Here is a 23,439-nt window from a genome sequence, read left to right on the forward strand (position 1 = left end):
ACCTTCCTGCATCCAGCCATGAATCCTTTCTTACAAGCATCAAAACAGATGTACATCCTCCAGTATATTGGTGGTTCAACATCAGGCAGCCTGTTTATCACAACTGTACTTTCAGGATTACTCCTAAGAAGCTCTAGCTGATAGTCATAAAGGATCTCATATTAGCCCCTGGTTCCATCATAGGCTTTCTGCATCAGTATGGCCTTAGCTCTCTTCAACTTGGAGATAGAAATATCAGCAAACACCTCTTCTAACACTATATTCTTCATCTGGGCAAAATTCCAACTAGGGTTGGCCATTATAAACTTTTCATACTTGGCAGCTATCCTCTTGGCAGTGACATGCTTGTTATCTCTCCTGAGTGGACAAGTATGTTCATCTTTGAGTGTTGCTATTTGCCAGCTGGTTGTTCTGGAGTTTCTGGAGCACAAACAGACCCAAGGACAATGTTGCCAATCACATTTAGCCCTAACTCTTGTGGGCTTATCCTTGATGAATCTCACTACTTTTCTTTCATGCAAGCAATACCTTATGATAGCCTCCTTGAATTCTTTCTTACCACTGAACTTCATCCTCAACTCAAATTTGGGGACTTCATCACTAGATTTGAATCTCCTATAATGGTCTTTCTTCTGCTTGACTTCCCCATCACTGCCAATCTCTTCAAATTAGTCCTCAGCATCTGAATCAACATATGGAGTACCATATCCTTCACTCTCAACCTCCTCTTGAACTTCCTTTGGAGCTTGACTGCCTAATACCACATCATCTAGTATAGCCATTTCACCATTCCTCAACTTCTTCTTGAAAATTTTAAACTTTCTTAGAATATCAGTAGCTTCATCATTGAAGCGTCCCCTCATCAGAGGTGACTAAATGTTATACAAATATCAGTCCCAGAAGGCTGATAACACATTTATTACATCAGATGGTTCATTACCGTACAAACCGTCGAGGTAGCGGGCACTGAAGCACCATTATCATGAGGGACAACATAAGGACTAAAAGTCAAACTAAAGTTCCAACGAAATCTAAGAGAACATCAGAGTCTTGCGCTGTGGTAAGCTTCCTGTGGAGACCCTGAACCACAGGCAAGGTTGGGTGCAGGACGGCGACCTACTCGACGTCTTTAGGAACGAAGTTCGGATCCTCCTCTATAAAAACTAAGCAAGAGTGAGTACATACATACTCAACAAGTCCAACCACACCCACGGAGGAGATAATAAAGATCATGTACAGGATATATCAAGGATAAGGTTAGGGTTCATTTGCGATAAAGCAAGGTTTTACAAATGCAAGGATTCATTTAATAAAAGAGTTTTCTCAAAATATTTCTGTAGTAATCGAATAATAAGTGGGGTTGATCCTACACAAAGGATCCAAGTTTTAATGCTACCGGACTCCACATCCACAGTAGCTCACGGCACAAATGCCGTACACTTTCAAAATGACTCACGCCACAAAACCAACCATCCCAAAATGTCTATTGAAGTGACCAAGCCGTAACTCGTCCAATACCGTGGACACAGCTATTCGAATAGATTTTACACTCTGCAAAGGTTGTACACTTTACCCACAAGTAGGGTACCGCACTACGAACACCTTAGTGTCGCTGCGGATCCTAACAAAGCCATTACCCACCTTAGCTGAATCTAACTAGCCAACACGGAAGCAACCATGGGGTTAATAACCTATCAACAAAGTCATAACCGGGACATAACTCACATAGATCGTATTTCTTTTCCATGATCTCCCGTCGCTCACCGGCTCTCCTTTTGGCTAGCAGAACAACTAGTGGGGTTTATGCTAAGCCGTTGCCCACATAATGATCGAGTGGTTGTATGAGAAGTGGGTTAGGTAAGATGAAACCTCAGCATATCCTTACCTCATCCTTACATTGACAAGACGGACACCTCCCAACCATGCTTAACCACAAAGGTATAAGCTCACCGGTGGCATTTCACACAGGAAACACCGTCCATCTCATTAGGTTATATCTTTTTTTTATTTTTCCGAAATCCTATTTTATCTTTTAAAACACTCACACATTTATTCTCGATAAAGCGCGTTGTGGTCATGATTAAAATATAATAAAAGGAAATAAAAGGTCCTAAGCATTCTCTAGCAGTAGTTAACGTCCAACAGAGCAAATCCTATATAGACATTAACCTAGGTCATCAAGGAATAGTCATAGCAATCAAGGGGTGGCTATCCAACCATATCTTGCAATAATACAATGCATTTTATAAAATAGCCCAATAGGTTGTGCTTATAAAACTGGGATAAATATGCATCAAAGGATGGGATTGGACTTGCCGTCCTCAAAGCCTTCCGGAAGCTCCTCCTCGAGGTACGGGTCTTCGGGCTCCGGCTTGCGGTACTGCTCCTCCTCGGTCACACCGTCCGCTACGACACATAAACAATCACACAATAAAAACAAGGTTCGCCGACGAGCTAAAAAAAAGAGGGAAATAGAGAGCTTCGATTAAAAAAATAGAGAAGACTATTATATTTGTCGGATGTGGATCCTGAGATTTGGAGAAAATATTTGGAGATGATGCGTGGTGGAGTTTGGAATCGATTCGGAACAAAATGTCGCATGAACTGATGAGTTAAAGGTCATTTAGGGAGTAGTTTAAAAGGATAAGAACCTATTTGTAATGAAATAAAGAGATAGAAGGAGCTCTGATTAAATATTTGAGAGAGGGAGGTGGAGGGCTGCGGATTGCGCGAGGTAGAGGAGGGGAGGTGCTGGGACGGCGTGGGCGGAGTGAGGGGCGGCTCGGAGGCCGATTTATAGGCCGAGAGGTAGAGGGGAGATGGCCGGCATGGGAGGGTCACGGGTAGCAGGAACCTCACCATTAATGGCGGCCGGGATGCTCGGGGACAAGGCGCAAGCTGCGAGGGCGAGGGGACAGGACGGAGACGGACCGGCGCAGCAGCAGGTCGCATGCCGGCTTGGCGTGCACGGGCAGCAAGCACACAGTGGCACAGCGGCAGCAGCGGCCGCGGAGGTCGTGGCGTGACGCGGGCGGCGCGATGCGAGTGCGCGTGCACAGCCAGCAAGGGGGGCAGCGTGCTCAGGCAGCAACGCGTGCTCATTTAAATAAATTAATAAATAAAATTATTTATTTATTTATTTATTTTAAATTTTGACTCAGTAGCTCAACAATTTAAATAAGCAAAAATATAAAATTTAAATTGTTGCGTTACTCAACAATTTAAATAAGCAAGCGGGAGAATTAGAAGAGAGAAATAAAATGGATTTGAACAAAATATGACAAAAGAAAAGAGGGGACAGGCGCGCGGCACTGACGATCGCGGTCGGGTAGGCGCACGCGGCCGATCGCGACACGATGGTGATGCGACGGGACGGTGGGGCCGGTGGAAAAGAAAAAGGGATGGGCGGCTCCGCGGAAAAAGAGGAAGAGACTGCACGATGTCAGGACAACAGAAAATCGGGAGGTGGCTTTCGGGAGCTCGAGCGGCGGAAAAGGTTTAAAAGATTTTTAATCGAGTGATTGGTAATACAATTTAAATAAGATAAAAATACAGGCGTTACAATTATCTTCGTCGGAGGAACAAGCATCCCCAAGCATGTAATCACTATCCTCTAAGTCTTCTGATCCATCATCTCTCTTCAACTCCGCATGATCAGTCCCAATGACTTTCTTTTCCTTCTCACTTGGACTTCTGTAAAATTCTTGCAAATGCTTGATTTGCTTCTCAGCTTCATCCCTAGACTCAGATATGCGAGTCATGCTCACTGTTTCCTTTTCAATTACTTCAACACATTCATCTTCTGACATTTTCCATTCCATATCAACCAGCTCATCCTCATAGTCACTTACATTTCTCTCTCCATCAGATTCATCACCAGACCCTTTTTCTACTGGAACATCCTCCACAAAAATATCAGCAACCCCTCCTTCAACAATGCAGTCTGACATATACAGACATGCATTATCATCAAACAACACACGCAGCCCATCATCCAGTCCCTTTCCAGGAAACAACCAATGCAACAAACCTCCTTCAAATACATTCCAATGGTCGCGAAGGTGGCCTACTACCTCTGGTAGAGATACCTTGTCTCTGTCAATGTATGGCATTGCTTCTCTGCCTCCAAGATAGGATTTCTTGCTACCATCGCAGACAAAATCTCCCCCAAAATGAAACCTCATTGCCAATGTACCTATAACATCCATGCCTCACACGAGATCTTCCTATGTACATGCAATTAACAACAAAGCCATGCTTAGAATCACAGAATAACAAGTACACAACACTAACTGCAAAAGCCATCTAATTTATTGAGTTTAATACTGCCAAGTCGAGAGTGAAATACACCGTTACCGAAGCCTACATTTGTAAATCTACACCAAACTCCCTCGGATCTCCCAAATCGATACCGAAATCCAAGCCTGGGAACATGAATTGAAGCCAAACTCACCTTTTAATCCATCGGTCATTACGTCCTCCAATGTTGGCGGCGCGTTCGCCCACGCTGGGATACGTCTGCCCCACCCGTCGGAGAATCGACCCCGCCAGCAGCAGAGAAGGCGGCGCGAGCAAGGGCTAGGGTTCGGGAGAGAAGGAATGGCGCCGCAAGGAGCCCAAAGGAAAATGGAGGCCGACGGGGAGAGGCCCGCGGCGGCGGACCGTTTACTCCCCGAACGGGCTGACGAGTGGGGCCCTACCACGTGAGACAGCTGACGTGTAGTCGATGTGGCATCACGTCGGATAAAACCGGATCGAAAACGGCTCGAGGAGGTCGTGTGCCTGGTTTCAGGAGAGCAAGGAGTCCGGTTGGATGGTTTTGTTGTTCAGAAGGGAAAAACGGATTTAGCCTCTAGTTGAGGGAGGTAAATAGGATTTTTTCCCAAAACATATTGACATATATCATGATCCATCTCCATCGTCTTTCGGCCCGTCCGGAGAGGCCCACCTAGTCTGCACGACTGACCCCTGACCCTCTCTCTCTCTCTCTCTCTCACCCGAGGCAGCCAATGAAGGAAACAGCCAATGCAAACAGGTAGCGGTGAAGACATGGCACGGGAACACGCTTAAGCGACGAAGCTGAGTCGTTGTTGCAGGCTGCAGCCAGGAGTTTAGAATGGAACAGGTCCCGTTTGTTCTCTTCCTCCGTTCCTAATCCTCCGCGTCGACCCATCGGCGGCGGCGCAATCTTTCTTGTACTAATCAGCAATGGCCGCGCCGCGTCGGCGCTTTAGGGTGGGGTCTCCCTCCGGCCGGATCGACGACGCGTCCCGAGCGAGGCCGCGTCCGCCCACCGCTGCCAGACCGCCGCGCTGGCCATCACGTGGTGACCGTGCGTGCTAGATCACCCGGATCCCCGGACGCGTCCGTCAGTCCCCACCGCCGCCCGTACCGACGCGGCGCCGCCGACGCTCCCGCTCGCCTCCGCGTTTGGTGTGCGGCGCGGCCGGGCGTCGGATGGATTGGCGGCGCTCTGCCCGGTCGGTATTCCTGTAAAATCACCTCCATCTTCAACCTCTCGCTGGAATGCCGGACATCACATTCCGACATCCTCACATCCCCCTAGCGCCTTGCAGTTGACTCGCCGCCGGCCGCCCGAACCTTACGGTGGCGGATGCACTTTGTCGTCATCCTCAACTGACGCAGTTGACCAAGGAAAAAGATTGTTCTTCCCTCTCTCTGAGTACATCCTCTGCTCTGAGAAGAGAGTTGGGCACGAGCCAACTACGGCCTTCTGTCCATACGCCACCGACGGTGGCTGCGAAGTGCAGGGCATGTCGTTGTCTGCCGCGACGACCAAACCCTACCAACGTTCGCCGGAAAGTCAAAGCTAGATCCAAGCATGTGGAAACCGGAGAAGCACATGCGCAAGTTCAGTTCGATTGCTTTTGTGCTCCTGCCATGGGTGGCTCTCCGGTCCTGTCACCAGAAGGGAGCTCGTTGATTCCCTCCTCATCAGGCAGACAAGCAGCGATCCTGCTCGAACGAGAAGATCCAATCCAAGAATCGCAAGCGAAGCGGTTTCCCGGCACTGTGCGCGCAGCTTTTATCTTGTTTTCCTTGGGACAACTCGGAGCAACCAACACGAAGGCGACATTTCCCTCTGAACCAGGGAATCCGATGATCGCATAGGTATGCTGTTGAAGAACAGGAGGCGCAGTACAATTTTCTGGTATGTTGGGTCCCGATCGGATCTTTGCTTAGAAATAATTGAACCCTACTGATAAACGTGTACCAAACCCCTGCCCCCTCCAGATAGTACCAGTAGCTCGCTAATCTCTTTCCCCTCAAATCCGCTAATGCCATCAACAAGCACTAGTCTTTTCTGGTTTTCCTTTTCCTTCTTTTCTTTTTTAAAAAATTATTTGGTTCAAAACAAAAGAAGGAAAGCATTACACCAGATGCCTTGGCTGCAATATTTATCTCACAAAAACCCCTCATGAGACATGAGCCCATGACAGCGAATGATCATGGATGACCCATGTGCAAAGGAACAATCCCAATCAGCACAATTTATAAAATGGAAAAAATGATTGCTAGTGGCAGGGAAAAAGAAGAAAAAGAACAGGACTGCAGAGGCAGAATATTAAACACCATGACAGACATGCAAGGTGCTATCGGTAACAGGTTAAAGAAGTGAAGAAACCAAGGTTTGACGTTTTATTAAGGTATAAGACAAGTGAGAGGTCCAGTCCAAGTTTGGTGAAAGGAAAAGGAAAGAAACCTGACATCTGATGCGGAGGTAAACCCCTCACCAAACATCCATTCAGGGAGCACAATTACATTAGTCTAGTTAGTTATTAGAGGGGTTGGAGCAGGACTACAGCTCATCATTGGTGTGAGGAGAAAGGTTAGGAAAGCAGGAGGAAAAGGGGAGATGCATTAGCATATAGGAGTAGCAAAAGAAAGAAGAATCAGCCGCGGACAGCCTTCCTACCCTCCTTTCCCAGTCATCCCTTTCTTCCTTCCAAGTAAGGAGAGAACATGACCTCTATTTCTTCCTGAAGCTGGGTGTGTGTTGGAGGAAGGAGGAAGGAAGCCTAGGAAAGCCACCGCTCACCTTCTCCCTCGCTCCCCACCAAACGCTTGCTTGGTAGGAGAAAAATTGGCGGAAAAGCTTCCCCTTGGCTGGGATCTCTTCTTTAATTACCCCTGGGGGTTGGCTGGCTCATAAGAGCGGACAGGGAGAGGGTCGCGACTCGCGAGAGGAGAGTACAGACACATACAACAGGTGCTCGCTGGGGAAGGGGCTTGTGGCCTTTTGGGGAGGATCGAGAAGAAGATGAGGCGGTGGGCCTTGGCCATAGCCATTCTTGCTGCAGTGCTCTTCCTTGGAGCTGAGGCACAGGCGGTGCAGCAGGGCCACCAGACAGAGAGGATCTCAGGTGAGGGACCTTTCTTTTTCATGTGCTCGTTTCCATCTTGCTTCCGAGCTTGATAGGCACATTCTTGTCAGTTTGTAGAACTCGAGCTGCTTGTCTTACTTAACACATCTGCTAGTAATTTGGTAAAGCAAGAATTTTGGCATCTGTTAGTATGTCAGTTTGATCTGTCAGGCCTCTGGTCCCGAATTCTTAGGAGTTCGATCCGCATCCGAATTCTTATCATTTGGCTCTAGGTTCATGGGTATCTGATATTTGATCCAGTTCTGGCTTAATTTAGTTAAAAATCACATTTTTTGTCATCCACTACCACTCACAATCAGGTCTTTTGGTTTTTTTTGACTGACTGACTAGTGCAGCCTGTATTGTCTGTCTGCTGTGGAAAATGTACAATTCGGTGTGAAGCTTATTTCCTATAGCCTACCTCTTTCAGTGGCCGTCTCTTGGTAGTTCCTCAAGCTTAGACAAACAGGATAATACACTTGTAATCCTTGAACTCGCTTGTTTCTCTTCTTAAATGCATCGGCAGAGCTCCTGCCTAGTTTTCAAAAAAAAAATGGAGCAGTCAATGGCACATGATGAAAATCATGATTCATTCAGTTTTGCATAGCTGCAAAATTCACTTTAGACCTATATGATCCTGTCATATACCTTGCTTAGGATCAATGTGTTATATGATCCTGTCATCCCTTGCATGGTACTAAAACCAAGTATATATTCTTTTCCCCCACTTCTGTGCAAGTCCTAATTCTGTGGCCAATAAAAATGCAGGAAGTGCTGGTGATGTGTTAGAAGATAACCCTGTTGGGAGGCTGAAGGTCTATGTCTATGATCTCCCCAGCAAATACAATAAGAAACTGCTGAAAAAGGATCCCAGGTGCTTGAACCACATGTTTGCTGCTGAGATCTTTATGCACCGGTTCCTGTTGTCAAGCGCTGTTCGAACTTTCAATCCTGAGGAAGCAGATTGGTTCTACACGCCTGTATACACAACCTGCGATCTGACTCCTTCGGGTCTTCCTTTGCCGTTCAAGTCTCCTCGAATGATGCGCAGCGCAATTGAGCTGATTGCCACAAACTGGCCTTACTGGAATAGATCAGAGGGTGCAGACCATTTCTTTGTCACACCACATGACTTTGGTGCTTGCTTCCACTATCAGGTACTGTACAATCACTAGTACATTAAGTAGCTGTCGCATGCATTTATTTATCCTTGTACTAATGAAGATTAGATGTAAAGCAAAAATAATTTAGTACAAAATTCCAGCGTTTGGAACAACTGGGACATATCTAATTGCAGCACAGAACATGGGGGCAATGGGATATCAAGATGCTTATTCTTGTTATTGAACTAATCTTGACTAAATTAATTCAGGCTCCATATGTTCTTTTGTCCCTTGTGAAAGAAACATGTCCCAGATAGTGATTTTCTATACGATGTCATGTTAATATTCAGATTCATGGTAAACTAACCACCTAATAGAAATAACCACTTGCCATACTTCTGATTTGACACATTCTGTTGCTGGCTATTTCATTGCCTTGATCTTTCTGTAACAAGCATACCTCCGTTGTTTCAGGAAGAGAAAGCAATCGGACGGGGAATCCTTCCCTTGCTTCAGCGTGCTACACTGGTTCAGACATTTGGACAGAAGAACCATGTCTGCCTGAAGGATGGATCCATCACAATCCCACCGTTTGCACCTCCCCAGAAAATGCAGGCTCACCTTATCCCCCCAGACACGCCTCGATCCATCTTCGTGTACTTCCGTGGTCTGTTCTATGACACTAGCAATGATCCCGAGGGTGGTTACTACGCAAGGTAAATCATCTCCATGTCTACAAGCGATAGTCAACACCTATATCCGCTTCTTGTTCTTCTTCCCTCCCATTGCATCCTGGGTCTGACCTCTGATAATTATGCATTTTCTTTACAGAGGTGCTCGTGCGTCTGTCTGGGAGAACTTCAAGAACAACCCACTCTTTGACATCTCGACCGATCACCCGCCAACCTACTATGAAGACATGCAGCGCTCCGTGTTCTGCCTATGCCCATTGGGCTGGGCACCGTGGAGTCCCAGGCTAGTGGAAGCCGTGGTCTTTGGCTGCATCCCGGTGATCATCGCAGATGACATTGTCCTGCCCTTCGCGGACGCCATCCCTTGGGAGGAGATCGGTGTGTTCGTCGCCGAGGAGGATGTCCCAAAGCTGGACAGCATCCTGACGTCCATTCCCACAGATGTTATACTGAGGAAGCAAAGACTTCTCGCCAATCCGTCCATGAAGCAGGCCATGCTGTTCCCCCAGCCTGCTCAGGCGGGAGATGCATTCCACCAGATCCTGAACGGGCTCGCGCGCAAGCTCCCGCACGGTGACAACGTCTTCCTCAAGCCCGGGGAGAGGATCCTGAACTGGACCGCTGGACCACCGGGCGACCTGAAGCCTTGGTAGCATCTGGCATATTACTAGAACTTTTTGGAAAAGGAAGGTTGGGGACATGATGATATACGTGCGCCTTTGATATTACGTATAGCTGAATTACCAGTGCTGACCACAAGCCAAATGTACATTTTTGTATGTTCTTTACCTCTAGCTGTTATACTATATATCTTCATTTCTTCTTCTTCTTTTTTCCCAATTTTATTAGGTGATGAGAATGTCAGCCTCGCCGATCATATGTGGATATCATAATCGAAAATTACAAGATTTTACTCATGCTGAATGCTTGATCTCATCTTATTATACTCAATGCCAACTGCCATCAATCCCCTTGTCCATCTTTTTCGTGCTGCATGCATGACCTGGCTGATTTTGGTTTCCCATTTTTATTTGTCTCTAAACAAGTTCGGTTGTAAAGGTGAATTTGCTGTCTAAAGCAAGACCACGGAGGAGCAGGTGTGATTTGCGGATCACACTGATCAGGCAGAGCATGTCGCTGTGGTCTTTATCCGGCAAGATGTGATGTGACTACAGTAACCTAGAGAAAGATTGGTGGTTGCTACTGTAAACAGGAGGCTAGCTGGGACTCGATGGATTAGAAATGGAGTCCGCATCAGCGCTGTTGTTTTCGTCCATGAGGTCATCAGCTATTATCAATCGCACAAATTCTTAAAATATTTGTGAATTATGAATCAAAACATGCACATAGTTTGACTAACTGTTGGTCCTAGCTGTTCGTATACTTGAAAATAGTTTGACAATGTCAATCCTAACACGTCCTATAGAAAAGATGGAGGAAAAAAAAAGGAGCGAGCTGTATCGTCACCCTTCACCTGCATTTGATTTGAGAGATGTCGACGAACACAGAGATAAACAATTACAATTATCATCGAGAAATCACCAAACTAGGTTTTCTATTCAGTTCAGGGCCGCGTTCGTACGTGCCACCTATTTCGAACTTGTTTTCCGGGTGCAAATAGTACTCCGCGACAAAAGAAAGCCGGCGAGGCGTGAATGTGAATGGTCAGTGGGGTCAACGAAGGGGAGGGAGGATTCTCGTGTCCCGCCGTGCGGTGCGGTGCGCGGCCTAACCCTAAAACTAGTTGGAGAAGACGACGAGGGAGAGGCACCTAGCGTAACCACCGGCTCTTATCCCAGCAGCTGCTGCACCGACAGCCTCTTCTTAATGGCGCGAGCTGCGAGTGGTTGGCGGTGGCGCCAAAGAAAAAGAAGAGAGGAAGAGAGACGCAGCAGCGGGCAGTTAATAAGGCTGAATTATTTTTTTAATTATATAATACAACTCACCGCAAACGTCTCGCTGTCGATGAGAACATCGCCTAGCACGAAATCGAACTAGAATATAAATACATCACTGCGAACCCTTTCTTATAAGGCTGGATTGGTAGGTTAGATTAGATAAGCACCCCGCGCTCGGTTTCATCAGCTGCCAGACGTGACTGCTGACGGCTGACGCACTCACCCGCAGCAGAGCCATTACAGAATAATACAACTCCTGTTTTGTTAAAAAAAAAACTTGATGCCATGGTTAATGAAGCGGTAGCAGTGATGTGGTACCGGTGCAGCTCTACTACCCTGGAACTTTGGAATTCATCCAGGACACGGAGCAACATGGGAATGCAAATTCAGGATCGCAAACCTAGTCTTTCGAGAGAAAAAAAGGTCACAAATCTAGCAGCGGCTCGTTAGTAGTGACGGAGATTGCAAATCGATATCACTTATGGTAGGGCACACGTGCTTCATCAGGCCATCACACCAATCGGACAGCTCTATAAAAGATCTTGCAGCTTTCTTGAATATTTCATGAACTCCATTCTCTCTCTCGCCCATACTAAGGACCCTTCTAAACACTGTCCGTCTATAAAAATAGGATGTGGATGCGCATGTGCCTGGGGCACGCTAATTTACGGCCGACGCTCCGTACGGCCAATTTCCGACAGGTAGTTAAATTATCGTCTGTATATCCTCCAACCCAGATATTATTTTCACGTATCTCTTTTTGTCTTTCTGCTTTGATAAAAAGTATATACACAAATATTACAAATATTTATATACACAAAGTTTGATCAAATCACAAAGATAAAAAATTGTAGAAAGAGAAAATTATATAAAAGGTCAGAAATAAAAATTAGCAAAAAGAAATGGGAAAAAAGTTTGGGAAAAATTTTGAGGCAAACTTTCAATGAAACTTCAAAAAATCTTGAACAAAATTTTAGGAGAAAAATTTGGAAAACAAATTTAAGAAAAATTTGGGAGAAAACTTCGAGGAAAAAATGCAGAAGCAAAAAATTTGAAAGAAAAACTTAAGGTCAAACTTGGGAGATAAAAATTTTCAAAAAAACTTTTAGAAAACAAAAAATCAAAAGCAAAATTTAATATTTAGTTTGGAAGAAAAATTTGGAGAACAAATTTAGTCACTCTTGGAACTGGGCAAGGAAAAGAAAATAAAAAAGGGAGGGAAATTACGCTGGAGGAGGGGGAAGGTGGTGGGTGGCTCCCGTTATAGAAATTTAATCACTCTTAGAGAGGAGTATCGACCGACTGCAGATTCAGCGTTGGGTGTGCATGGCCGTGATTATAGAGTTGAGCGTGAACTTATACGAGTCGTTTCTAGACGAAAAAAAAAGCTCTGACTGACTCTGACTGGCAGTGACATGTCAAAATGACGCGTGCGGCGTGCCGTGGCTCGTACCCGTATATGCATACGCTGGCGAGGGGAAAACCTGGCACCCACCACCTCCTGTCCACCGACAGCTCATCGCTGACGGCGACACCCCGCAACCGCAGTGAAGCCAAGCCAAGCCACCATCACCGCCTCGCCTCCTGTCGCCTCCTCCCACTCCTCTAGTCCTCTCCCCTGCCTGCCACCCCTTTTGACTCCTCGCCCTCACTCTCCTCCACCTCGCTGCCAAGCAATCACTCCCACTAGCTTTCCCCACCGCCGCCTGGCTGCCTCCCCTGGTCCGCTCCTGTTCTCGATCTCTCCCCGTTCCTCCTCCTGACCGAGCCGCCGGGCGTGGACACAAAGGCGGCGGCGGCGGCGGCGCTGCGGGTGGTGGACGGCTAAATGGGGACGGGGGGCTCGCGGGCGCCGGCCCTGGCGCTCGCCTTGCTTCTCGCCTGCGCCCACGTCACCCTCGTCGCGGCGCAGGACACCGAGCGCATCGAAGGTACGCGGCGCGGGACTGCTCCCTTTCCCCTCTCTAATCTCTATCTGTTCCTTCCGTCTGGCCTGCTGTGGAAATTGTGGAGGTGAGCGGGCGGGTAGTTGGCGAGATCTGCGGTTATATCAGCTCTTAGCACGGGCGGCTGTTACGCTTTCCATTTTTTTTTATTACATGACGATTCAGCGAACTAGCTCCTGCACTCAGTTCACTGCTCAGCATGCACAGTGAAATTCCATCCCGGCGATGAACACCACAACATCTTGAGATCAACATATTACATTTTGATTATACTTTGGGCTGCGTGCTCCGCAATAGATTATGATCCTCAACTTGCCTATGCTGACCGGCTGAGCATAAGTGAAGTCCGATTCTTTTTCTAACTATGGCCAAGCTAGATACACTGTCCAGTAGCAAACTTTTGTAGCCGCTAGTCTGGCATCGTGAGTTACCAGATAGCAAGGGAATACACCTCAGGTCCTAGAAATTAGCAAACTTGCCGATCCTTTTGGATTGGAGTCCACTAATTACTCACATTGAATTACTGAACTCTTGATACAACAACCAGGGATTCTCAAAACCCTTGCTTTATGTGATATTTTAGCTACATCTTACTAAAACAATTATGTTGCTGGTTAGCACAGTGCGCATTATGCTTTGGCGGTTTCTCATCAAAGTTCGTAGCTTGCATGCTGTGGCTACTAGTTAGTGTAGCTTGGACTGCTATTTGCTGGGACAGAAGAATGGCATTTGAATGCCTGTTTGAATCCATTGAATTAGGATTGTGGTATTACAGTACATAATTCTCACATTTTCTTTGCGGTTGCTATCAAATTTCAGGAAGTGCTGGTGATGTGCTAGAAGATGATCCTGTCGGGAGGCTCAAGGTGTATGTGTATGAGTTGCCCACCAAGTACAACAAAAAGATGGTGGCCAAGGATTCTAGATGCCTCAGCCACATGTTTGCTGCAGAGATCTTCATGCACCGGTTCCTATTGTCTAGTGCAATCCGGACTTTAAATCCAGAAGAAGCTGATTGGTTCTATACTCCAGTATACACAACATGTGACCTTACCCCATGGGGTCACCCCTTGCCCTTCAAGTCTCCAAGGATAATGAGAAGCGCAATTCAGTTCATTTCCAAGCGCTGGCCATACTGGAACAGGACAGAGGGAGCAGATCATTTCTTTGTTGTCCCACATGACTTTGGTGCATGCTTCCATTACCAGGTGAGTTGTGGAGCCATAAACCATGAATCCTCATATGTTTTACCAACGCAACATGGAATGAACCTAGTCTGGAAACTCATAAAATGGAATCCCAGGCCACTCGTTCCCCCTACACAATATTTTATCATTCTATTCATGTTTACTTCTAGGATCATTCATCTAGTGTGCATTCAAATATTCCATTTGTTCAGGAAGAGAAGGCTATTGAGCGAGGAGTCCTTCCATTGCTTTCCCGTGCAACACTGGTCCAGACTTTTGGGCAGAAAGATCATGTATGCCTAAAGGAAGGCTCCATCACCATCCCACCATATGCTCCCCCGCAGAAGATGAAAACTCACCTTGTTCCCCCAGAGACCCCTCGTTCAATCTTTGTCTATTTCCGTGGTTTATTCTATGATACTGCAAATGATCCTGAGGGTGGTTACTATGCAAGGTACGCATCTAAATTCTGTACCTGACAAGGAGTCTTATGAATTATTGAATCAAACGTCTTGACACACCTACCATGTGCCACACAGGGGTGCCCGTGCATCAGTCTGGGAGAACTTCAAGAACAACCCGCTGTTCGACATCTCGACAGACCACCCACCAACTTACTATGAGGACATGCAGCGAGCCGTCTTCTGCTTGTGCCCACTGGGCTGGGCCCCATGGAGCCCCCGTTTGGTGGAGGCGGTGGTCTTTGGCTGCATCCCCGTGATCATCGCTGATGACATTGTCCTTCCCTTTGCGGACGCCATCCCATGGGAGGAGATTGGTGTCTTTGTGGCTGAGGACGATGTCCCCAAGCTGGACACCATCCTGACCTCCATACCGATGGAAGTGATCCTCCGGAAGCAGAGGCTGCTCGCGAACCCATCGATGAAGCAGGCCATGCTGTTCCCGCAGCCCGCCCAGCCCGGTGACGCCTTCCACCAGATCCTGAACGGGCTGGCGCGGAAGCTGCCGCACGGCAAGGACGTGTTCCTGAAGCCCGGGCAGAAGGTGCTGAACTGGACCGAGGGCCCCCGAGGCGATCTGAAGCCGTGGTAGGTATATATAGTGGCATGCCAGCATCACCATTGCTGGTGTTCTCGTGCAAACACCACAGCCAGTGAACCAGAAGTCCGGAAGAGAGGCTGATCAACGAGGATGGATGACGCTGATGAAGTGAACCAAGCCATTAAATCATTGAATGCGAAGCCCTTTCACTTCCTTCTCCCCTGCCGTGCTTCTCTTTGAGGCAATGTGGCGTGCTTTCCCTGTATGACAGCGCCTATTTTAGCCTTTATTTAGTGTTAGCCTAGATGGTGGGAAATGTAATGTATGGCCGGTGTATCATATGCATGATATTATACAGTCGCAGGTTTACGATGGGGAAAATAACGCTATCTCCAGCGATATCCTCTAAACCGGTCTGGAGGACACTGTAGCTCCTGTAACGCTCCAGCGGTGGTCTCTATAGCGTGCGGTAAAATAGGGGAGGAGCTCTGCGTCCCGCACAGAGGCGCGCACGACCGGCGTCCTCCATCCCGAGCAGCGCACGACGAGCAAGGCGGCTCCCGCGCGCGGCGCGGCGGGGCGGGGCGCGGGAGGGGTGGCGGGGCGCCGCGCTGCGGGGCGCGAGGCAGCTCCCGCGCGCGGGGCGGCGGGCGGCGCTGCGGGGCGCGAGGCGGCTCGCGCGCGGGGCGAGGGAGGGGCGGCGGGCCGCGGGAGGGGCTGCTGGGCGCGGCAGGCGGCGGGGCGCGGCGCTGCGGGGCGCGAGGCGGCTCCCGCGCGCGGGGCGGCGGGGCGCGGCGCTGCGGGGCGCGGGAGGCGGCTCACGCGGGCGGCACGCCGGGGAGCGGGAGGCGGCGACGGCGCCGTTCGGCGTTGCGACAGGTGAAACGGAGGTTGGAAGAAAGGATAGAAAAGTAAGATTGTGGGGTATAGAAGATGGAAATAGAGGATGTTGTTGGAGTTAAGTTTGGTATAGAGAATGAAGTTGATATGGAGGAAAAAAGAAGGGGATGGGATTTGGAGGATATCGCTGGAGATAGCCTAAGGTTAGGTCCGATGCAGGAACCTGCAAAATGCTGTGCTTTTCAGTACTGGATTCCGAGTCAGAATGGTATCATGTGTTGTTAGTGTAGTGACAAGTAAAAGGACTAAACCCAAATCAAATCCGTACTGGATTTTGAGACAATGGTATCATGTGTTCTTGCTGTAATGACAAGCAAGGATTAAACCCAGATCAAATCCGCCGCCAGTCCATAGATCCAAAACCAGGAGAGGCTTGGGCAGGGCAAAAGAGCCAAAGAGGAATGGGCATGTACGAAGTTGTTGGTGAGCGTGAGAAGGACGCAACCAATGTTTCATCTTGACGTAACCATGTTGATGATGGTGCACAGACGCAGACCGGAGAGAGGAGAGATGCTCAGATGCTACTCAGCCGGAGGGAGGGAAGGGGATCACAAATTTCCAACTCCAACTCGCAAGTCGCAACAGCAACGCGTCCTGTGTCGACGCCTCGAGGATTGAAGCCTGGAAACAGAGGCGCTCGTTCAGTATAGCCGAGGGGAGGGGAAGGCGATGCGTAGTAGTACCATGGTATCAATGGCGATGTTCGTAGCCTCCAGGGGGGTTCCGGCGTCGGCGCCGGAGAAGCCTGGCCGGGCCGTCTGGGCGGCAGGCAAGATGATGGGCCACAACTTTACTAGGGGCCAGGGCGTACATCTTAGATGAGCTCAAAGAGATTATATAATAATAATAGCTAAGTTAAACATCAGCGGGGATAGCTCAGCTGGGAGAGCGTCAGACTGAAGATCTGAAGGTCGCGTGTTCGATCCACGCTCACCGCAATCGGTTATTTTTAATATTTTTCATTAAATTTTGTTTCACTTATTTTATTATCTTTCATTCCTTTCTCTTCTTTTTTTTCACTGTTTTCTTGGCTTTTTTTTGTTTTTTATTTTAACTAGACTACACGGATCAAGACAAATCCATTTTGCACCTGCTCTTGACTTGGGCAAAACTATATGTTATTCCAAGTCCGTTTTATGTTCTTGACATTATGTCACCCTTGTGCTTGTTGCCCGGTCACGGTCTTGACAAGTTCTAGAACATGGGTTCATGTCATGGCGTCATCTTATATGAGCACGCCCTCACGTTACTTGGTTTTCCTTTTTCTTTTTCAAAAATCTAACTATACCTTAAGCCGTTCACAAAAGGAATATTTTCGCCATGAAAACAGACTTACATGTCACCGCATCTGTACGTGTTGTAACTTTAGTTCCGTGACGATAAATTTTTTGCTGACGTGAAAGCTAGCGAAGTTTTTAAAAAGAAAAGGCAGAGGCATATGGTATGACACAAAGTTTTGAAAAAGGAGTTCAAAAGACTTTTTTTATATAAAAAAATCGAAAGGATGTAGGACAATGAATGGTGGAACAAGGTGGCCCGATCCGTACGCAGCTTTTATTTTTTTGCTGGTTTTATTTAAACCTGCCGTGCATGATGTAGCACGTAGAGTAGGCATCACCACATGAACGGAGTTAATGGGCTCGTTAACGGCCAGAGCCCCCGGGTGCACCGACACGGCGACACGATGCGCGGCCGTTGATGGCGCCGCACCATTTACCAGGGAGCGCCTGCGGCGTCCTGGTGTCTGCTGCGTTCTGCAACGCAGGCGCCGGAGGGGAAGGCAGCGGCCAGGCAGAGCCCAGCGGGCCAGGAGGGCAGGCCGCGCCGGCGCGCGCTGCATGCGGGCAACGTGGGTGAAGATTCCTCGTCCGCGCTGTCGCGGCCTCCTTGGCAGGAAGAGGATCAGAGTGCAGTTGGGTCACTGAGGTGTGGGGCCGGGTCCACACGTCAGTGACCACGCACTACTGCAGAGGAATCCCGTTCCCTTCGCAGGCGCAGCTCCCGGTGCTGTGCAAGTAGTAGCTCTCGCCGCGGCGTGGCGTCACCATCGGCGTCACATGCGTGGCCGACGACGGATGGCCTGTGGCCGGTGGGCTTATCTAAACTAAGCAGAGCAGGTAGTAAGCGAGAGCAGCCAGCCCCGTAATGGCGGAGGGGAGGACGGGAGGAGGCAGCCTATTCGTTGGAGCAGTGCGTGAGCGGGTGAGCAGGGGCCAACCACCCAGAGCAGTGACAGTGAGCCAGCCACCTAACGGCACGGCACCTTTTTTCTCTACCTCTTGGGATTTCTCTCTCGACCGAATGATTTGTGGTGATCTTATGCACTGATTCGAGCATAAGATGTCAAGATTAGCTGCTGCTGCTGCTGCTACAGCTCGAGGGTGTGGTGTCCTGCACGTGCACCTCATCTCTCCGAACGTGGCTAGCTCCTTTGTGGCACCTGCGCTTTTATCAGACTTTATGGTTTTAAAAACACAGCAGGAACGCTGCATCGCTGTAGGCAGCAAGCAACATGATTAGAGGGTTGTACTGTACCAGCATTAGCACGACGAGGCCACGAGCATGTGCCGATCGGGTTGGACCCGGACCCGGTCGCCTCCTTCCCTTGTTTTCGTATCACGCCACCCGCCGCGTGCGACCCGTGTAACCGCGCTGCACCCGCTCCTTTTTCCTTTTTCTCCTCCTCCTCCTCTTCTTCCCCCGCCCGCCCGCCCTCCCCCCGCGTGCGGGCGAGAGCACCAGCAGATTCCGCTTCCAATTCCGCCGCCGCCGCGGCCTTGACCGCCTCGCCTCACCCGTCGCCACCGGCCTGGTCACCTCCCATTCTACTCCGTGCCATAGGGGCCTGACAGGGACAGCCTACCGGCCCAGCGGAGGACGGCGTCAGGACAAGTGCTCCCGAGCAACAAGTATACCGGCAGCGCTTCGCTGCCGCTCGGTGCTCGAGCTCCACATACACCAGCAGGCTGCTGCAGCAGCACGCCAGCACGAGCGGGAGCGGGAGGGAGGAGGGAGCGCTAGCTGCTTGATTCGGTCAACTCCTGCGCGCCCGCGGCAGGATCAAGGCCAATGGGGCGGCAGCGGAGGCCGTGGGCGGCGGCGGCCGCCGCCGCTGTTCTGCTCGTCGCATCCTGCGTCGCGGCGGCGCCGCTGCAGCAGCAGCACAAGCACGCCAGGATCTCAGGTACGCGCCCGCCGCCCGCTTCCTCCTCCTCGGTTTTGAAATCGCTCGCGGTCGTGGTCGACTGGTCGGCGGCGCGCGCGAGGGTGGCTCCCGAGAACCAGAGCCAGCCCTACCTGGTCCCTCCCCCCGAGATTCAGATTTGGCAGCCCCGCCTCCTCCAAATTGCAATGCCGCCGCCTGATTTGGCCGGAATCGATTCCGCTGGTTCGCGGCGCCGCCGCCCCGCGATCCCTGCGCCCGACAGCTCACGCTCCGATTTTGATCCGGGTTTCGTGCTCGCAGCCACCGCATTCCGATGGTCCCTCCCCTCCCCTCCCCTCCCCTCCCCGGCCGCTTGGGCCTGGCGTCCGCCGCCGCGCACGCAGTCGGGAATCGACAAGCCTCTTCTGGGATCAATCAATCGCGGTGGCTGTCTCTAACGGCTGCCGTGTGCGGCCCGCCCGCCCTGTGATCCACCATGTGGCCGCTGCCTCGCACCAGCTGTACAGAGCTGTACCTGCACTGGCACTCTGGTGCCAGCAACTAGCATAAACCACTAGAATTACTGTAGGTAGGAAGGAATAAATGCTATCTTCTGCTTAATTGCCTTCTGCCAGCGAGGGTTGGTAGCCGAAGTGAAGCTTGTACCATTGCCATGGCATTGCTAGCCTGCTATCCCTGATACTGCATTGCATCGGGTCATGCTTGCTACTAGGTCACAGTTAGCAGTGTGGATCATGGTTCAGATCTCTAGCTCTGACTGTACTGTACTGTACCGTCTTCTTCTTCCCCATTACGCATCCATAGTGCTGCTTCAAGCTAGGACGAACCAACAGCTTCCAGAACTGGCATTTCTTGTGGGGAGAACTACTGGAGCGTGCGCCTAACATGCAAGATCGTGTTTAATTTAATTAGTTGCATTTTTGGGGCCTGCAACGCAAGAGCTTGTATTGGTATAGTTGTAACTATAAAGAAAGGATAAGTGGCAGCTAGATCGAGCGGTGGCCATCCACTCACTCAACTGACCACTGGCGCTTTCAGTAATTCTTTTTCTTGAACCGGACATGCTAACGACCAGATTAGTACCGATAAAGAAAGGGATAAGAATAACGTACCGTATCGTTAAAGTAGAGACCACTTGATTCTATTGATTAAAGTTCAAATTTCGTGGTTGGTGGACTGCCGAAAGCAACGACTCCACCAACGATTGTAGTACTCATCACTAGTGATTTCTTGCAGCATGAACTGAAACATCATTGTGTTTACCTTGTCTGAAATCTGAAACCCTGTTACTACAGAAACTGATTCAGTAAAGATCTGCACATTTTAGTTTAGCACATTGCATCGATAATATCAGTTACATGAATGATAAATCTACTTATTTCTGAAGAATGAACTGCATGCGAAATGATTTGTTGCTGACATGAAGTAATGAACGAACGAACAATGGCTGCCTGCAGGAGACGCCGGCGGCGTGCTGGATGACAACCCGGTGGGGAAGCTGAAGGTGTTCGTGTACGAGATGCCGCGCAAGTACAACCAGATGCTGCTGGCCAAGGACAGCCGGTGCCTGCATCACATGTTCGCGGCCGAGATCTTCATGCACCAGTTCCTGCTGTCCAGCGCGGTGCGGACGCTGGACCCGGAGGAGGCCGACTGGTTCTACACCCCCGTCTACACCACCTGCGACCTCACGCCGCAGGGCTTCCCCCTCCCGTTCCGGGCGCCGCGGATCATGCGCAGCGCCATCAAGTACGTCGCCACCACGTGGCCCTACTGGAACAGGACCGAGGGCGCCGACCACTTCTTCCTCACGCCCCACGACTTCGGCGCCTGCTTCCACTACCAGGTAAGATACTAGTAACCAGAGCTCTGCTAGCGCCCCATTGCCGGATGCATCAGGAATTCAGGCTGCAGAACTGGATTGAAATGGTGAACTGGTTGCGATTGATCAGGAGGAGCGGGCGATGGAGAGGGGCATCCTGCCGCTGCTCCGGCGCGCGACGCTGGTGCAGACGTTCGGGCAGCGGAACCACGTGTGCTTGCAGGACGGATCCATCACCATCCCGCCCTACGCCAACCCGCACAAGATGCAGGCGCACCTCATCAACCCCGGCACGCCGCGCTCCATCTTCGTCTACTTCCGCGGCCTCTTCTACGACATGGGCAACGACCCCGAGGGCGGCTACTACGCCAGGTAATAGTCCATTTTTCTTGTTGGATTTCTTGCAGCTCCCAGTCAGTTCCCGTGGATGCACTGACCATGGAGTACATGTACGGATGCAGGGGCGCGCGCGCGTCGGTGTGGGAGAACTTCAAGGACAACCCGCTGTTCGACATCTCGACGGAGCACCCGTCGACGTACTACGAGGACATGCAGCGCGCCATCTTCTGCCTGTGCCCGCTGGGGTGGGCGCCGTGGAGCCCGCGGCTGGTGGAGGCGGTGGTGTTCGGCTGCATCCCGGTGATCATCGCCGACGACATCGTGCTGCCCTTCGCGGACGCCATCCCCTGGGAGCAGATCAGCGTGTTCGTGGCGGAGCGCGACGTGCCGCGCCTCGACTCCATCCTCACCTCCATCCCGCTCCAGGACATCCTCCGGAAGCAGCGCCTGCTCGCCGGCGCGTCCGTCAAGCAGGCGCTGCTCTTCCACCAGCCAGCCAGGCCCGGGGACGCCTTCGACCAGGTACTCAACGGGCTGGCGCGCAAGCTGCCGCACGGCAAGGGCGTGTTCCTCCAGCCCGGGGAGAAGGTGCTCGACTGGGACGCCGGGCTGGAGAGCGACCTCAAGCCCTGGTAGGCGCAGCAGCGCCTGCTTTCACATTTCTTCATGTTCTTTTGTTTTCTTTTCTTTTACATCCGTCGATGGATGGATGGATGGATCACGCATTAGTTTGTGCACGACCAGTTTACACGCAGCAGCAATATAGAGTGAGATTTCTCGGGAGATATGGGAGAGGCAGCCCTTGTGTGATTTAGATTTAGTGGTCACTGCATCGATGGTTGCCATGTGTTTTAGCATTTGTAAATCGAGCTAATTAACCCGTTCTGCTTTTACTTGATCTTTTTGGTCTGCGCATCTATCAAAACGACAGTAGTTTCAGTTCCCCCGCGCTCTGAAGTCTGAATCTCCGGTGCATCTGAAAAGCCTGTTTCAGGGGACTGTCAGAAAGAGGGGGGAAAGTTCTTTGCAAGCAAGCAGAAATAGGGAAAGATTGCTGATTGCTAGGCTTCTGAACAGCTGAAGACCTGGATGTTCTTTCAGTTGCCAGTAGGGGCACCGGCAACAAGTTGTTCAGAATAGCCATAGGAGAGGGGGAGATGGAGTTGGACTCTGGAGCCCGACAGGAGGCAGGTCGCCGCAGCTTGCGCGGCCCGGATCAGCAGCAGCAGCACGAGCAAGCACGGCCACTGCAGAGCGTCCAAAGGGCAGGTTGGCCCTTGGGATGGGTCAAGTTTCACGCACACGGATGGAACCGCCCTGCTTCGCAGTCGCAGCTCAAGCACACCAGAAAGGGCTGCGGCTCTGCCTGCGTCGAGGTTAGGGAGAACCGCATGTTTCGGCCCAGGAGTGTGGATGAATTCTCTGCAGGCTCCTTGAGCACGGCCATCTGGGGTTTCCGCTGTCCAAATTCAGCAGCTGCATTTCGCGTTGATGCACTGAAACCTCTTCTGAAAAACAAAACGGAAAATAAAAGAGGACGAGAAGTTCTGAACTTGGACGGGTTTGTAGGCTAGCAGCCGCCTCCCACCTGCCAGCTGCCGCCCGGCGCTCATCGCTGGGGCTGACTGCTAAGCTTTGGCTAGCAGCCAGGCACTTTTGGACTTTTCCTCGGCCCAAGGGGCGCTTTGCTTGCGTCGTGGCGACGGCACACCCTCACGCGTGAATACGAGGAAAGCTAGGGGCCGGGATGCAAGCCAGTGTCAACGAAAGATTATGTATCGCCGAAATACCTATACAAAATGCCATTAGTTGTACATTTTTTTTTGTGTGAGGAATTGTACATTGTTGGTTGTCATGAAATATATGCCATTTCGTAGTTACCTTAGTATGGGGGCAGTCTCATTAGTTAGCAATTTACATTAAGGGCCTAGTTTGGTCAATGTGAAATGTCAAAAATATCTTCAACAACCCAAGTATCAGAAACACGACCAACGACCTG

The 23,439-nt window shown here is 50.2% G+C and overlaps 3 protein-coding genes, 1 long non-coding RNA gene and 1 other non-coding gene across 6 annotated transcripts; 4 read left to right on the plus strand and 1 right to left on the minus strand.

The window, feature by feature from the left end:
* Positions 1-6,854: 6,854 nt before the first annotated feature.
* Positions 6,855-10,104, plus strand: LOC112894767 (probable glucuronosyltransferase Os01g0926700). Its single transcript, XM_025962574.1, has 4 exons — positions 6,855-7,385; positions 8,154-8,542; positions 8,963-9,204; positions 9,320-10,104. The coding sequence occupies exons 1-4, from the start codon at positions 7,283-7,285 to the stop codon at positions 9,831-9,833; spliced, it is 1,248 nt and encodes a 415-aa protein (XP_025818359.1). The 5' UTR covers positions 6,855-7,282; the 3' UTR covers positions 9,834-10,104.
* A 2,565-nt stretch (positions 10,105-12,669) lies between these two features.
* On the plus strand, positions 12,670-15,623 carry LOC112895312 (probable glucuronosyltransferase Os01g0926600). The gene is made up of 4 exons (XM_025963260.1): positions 12,670-13,009; positions 13,844-14,232; positions 14,424-14,665; positions 14,751-15,623. Exons 1-4 carry the CDS (start codon positions 12,907-12,909, stop codon positions 15,262-15,264), a joined length of 1,248 nt encoding a protein of 415 aa, XP_025819045.1. The 5' UTR covers positions 12,670-12,906; the 3' UTR covers positions 15,265-15,623.
* A 927-nt stretch (positions 15,624-16,550) lies between these two features.
* On the minus strand, positions 16,551-16,911 carry LOC112895470. Its single transcript, XR_003229191.1, has 2 exons — positions 16,797-16,911; positions 16,551-16,734 (listed from the first exon to the last, which is right to left on the minus strand). It is a non-coding gene; the product is annotated as an uncharacterized LOC112895470 (long non-coding RNA).
* A 67-nt stretch (positions 16,912-16,978) lies between these two features.
* TRNAF-GAA lies at positions 16,979-17,051 on the plus strand. The gene has a single exon. It is a non-coding gene; the product is annotated as a tRNA-Phe (tRNA).
* A 1,753-nt stretch (positions 17,052-18,804) lies between these two features.
* On the plus strand, positions 18,805-22,340 carry LOC112895861 (probable glucuronosyltransferase Os01g0926400). Of its 2 annotated transcripts, none has more exons than XM_025963858.1 (4): positions 18,805-19,297; positions 20,737-21,125; positions 21,232-21,473; positions 21,563-22,340. In XM_025963858.1, the coding sequence occupies exons 1-4, from the start codon at positions 19,183-19,185 to the stop codon at positions 22,074-22,076; spliced, it is 1,260 nt and encodes a 419-aa protein (XP_025819643.1). In that variant the 5' UTR covers positions 18,805-19,182; the 3' UTR covers positions 22,077-22,340. The 2 variants fall into 2 exon arrangements, with proteins under 2 accessions (XP_025819643.1, XP_025819644.1); XM_025963859.1 differs by lacking the exon at positions 18,805-19,297 and adding an exon at positions 20,326-20,392 and having other exon boundaries at positions 20,740-21,125.
* The last annotated feature ends 1,099 nt before the right edge of the window (positions 22,341-23,439 follow it).

This window comes from Panicum hallii, chromosome 5, assembly GCF_002211085.1.
Source record: "Panicum hallii strain FIL2 chromosome 5, PHallii_v3.1, whole genome shotgun sequence".
Classification (NCBI taxonomy): Eukaryota; Viridiplantae; Streptophyta; class Magnoliopsida; order Poales; family Poaceae; genus Panicum; species Panicum hallii.

Excerpts from the sequence above, each read along its gene's own strand:
- LOC112894767 (XM_025962574.1), top strand. The coding sequence starts at position 7,283 with ATGAGGCGGTGGGCCTTGGCCATAGCCATTCTTGCTGCAGTGCTCTTC. Across the intron at positions 7,386-8,153 it reads CCAGACAGAGAGGATCTCAG|GAAGTGCTGGTGATGTGTTA; the intron begins GTGAGGGACCTT and ends ATAAAAATGCAG. Across the intron at positions 8,543-8,962 it reads GTGCTTGCTTCCACTATCAG|GAAGAGAAAGCAATCGGACG; the intron begins GTACTGTACAAT and ends CCGTTGTTTCAG.
- LOC112895312 (XM_025963260.1), top strand. The coding sequence starts at position 12,907 with ATGGGGACGGGGGGCTCGCGGGCGCCGGCCCTGGCGCTCGCCTTGCTT. Across the intron at positions 13,010-13,843 it reads GGACACCGAGCGCATCGAAG|GAAGTGCTGGTGATGTGCTA; the intron begins GTACGCGGCGCG and ends ATCAAATTTCAG. Across the intron at positions 14,666-14,750 it reads GAGGGTGGTTACTATGCAAG|GGGTGCCCGTGCATCAGTCT; the intron begins GTACGCATCTAA and ends TGTGCCACACAG.
- LOC112895861 (XM_025963858.1), top strand. The coding sequence starts at position 19,183 with ATGGGGCGGCAGCGGAGGCCGTGGGCGGCGGCGGCCGCCGCCGCTGTT. Across the intron at positions 19,298-20,736 it reads CAAGCACGCCAGGATCTCAG|GAGACGCCGGCGGCGTGCTG; the intron begins GTACGCGCCCGC and ends GGCTGCCTGCAG. Across the intron at positions 21,126-21,231 it reads GCGCCTGCTTCCACTACCAG|GAGGAGCGGGCGATGGAGAG; the intron begins GTAAGATACTAG and ends GCGATTGATCAG.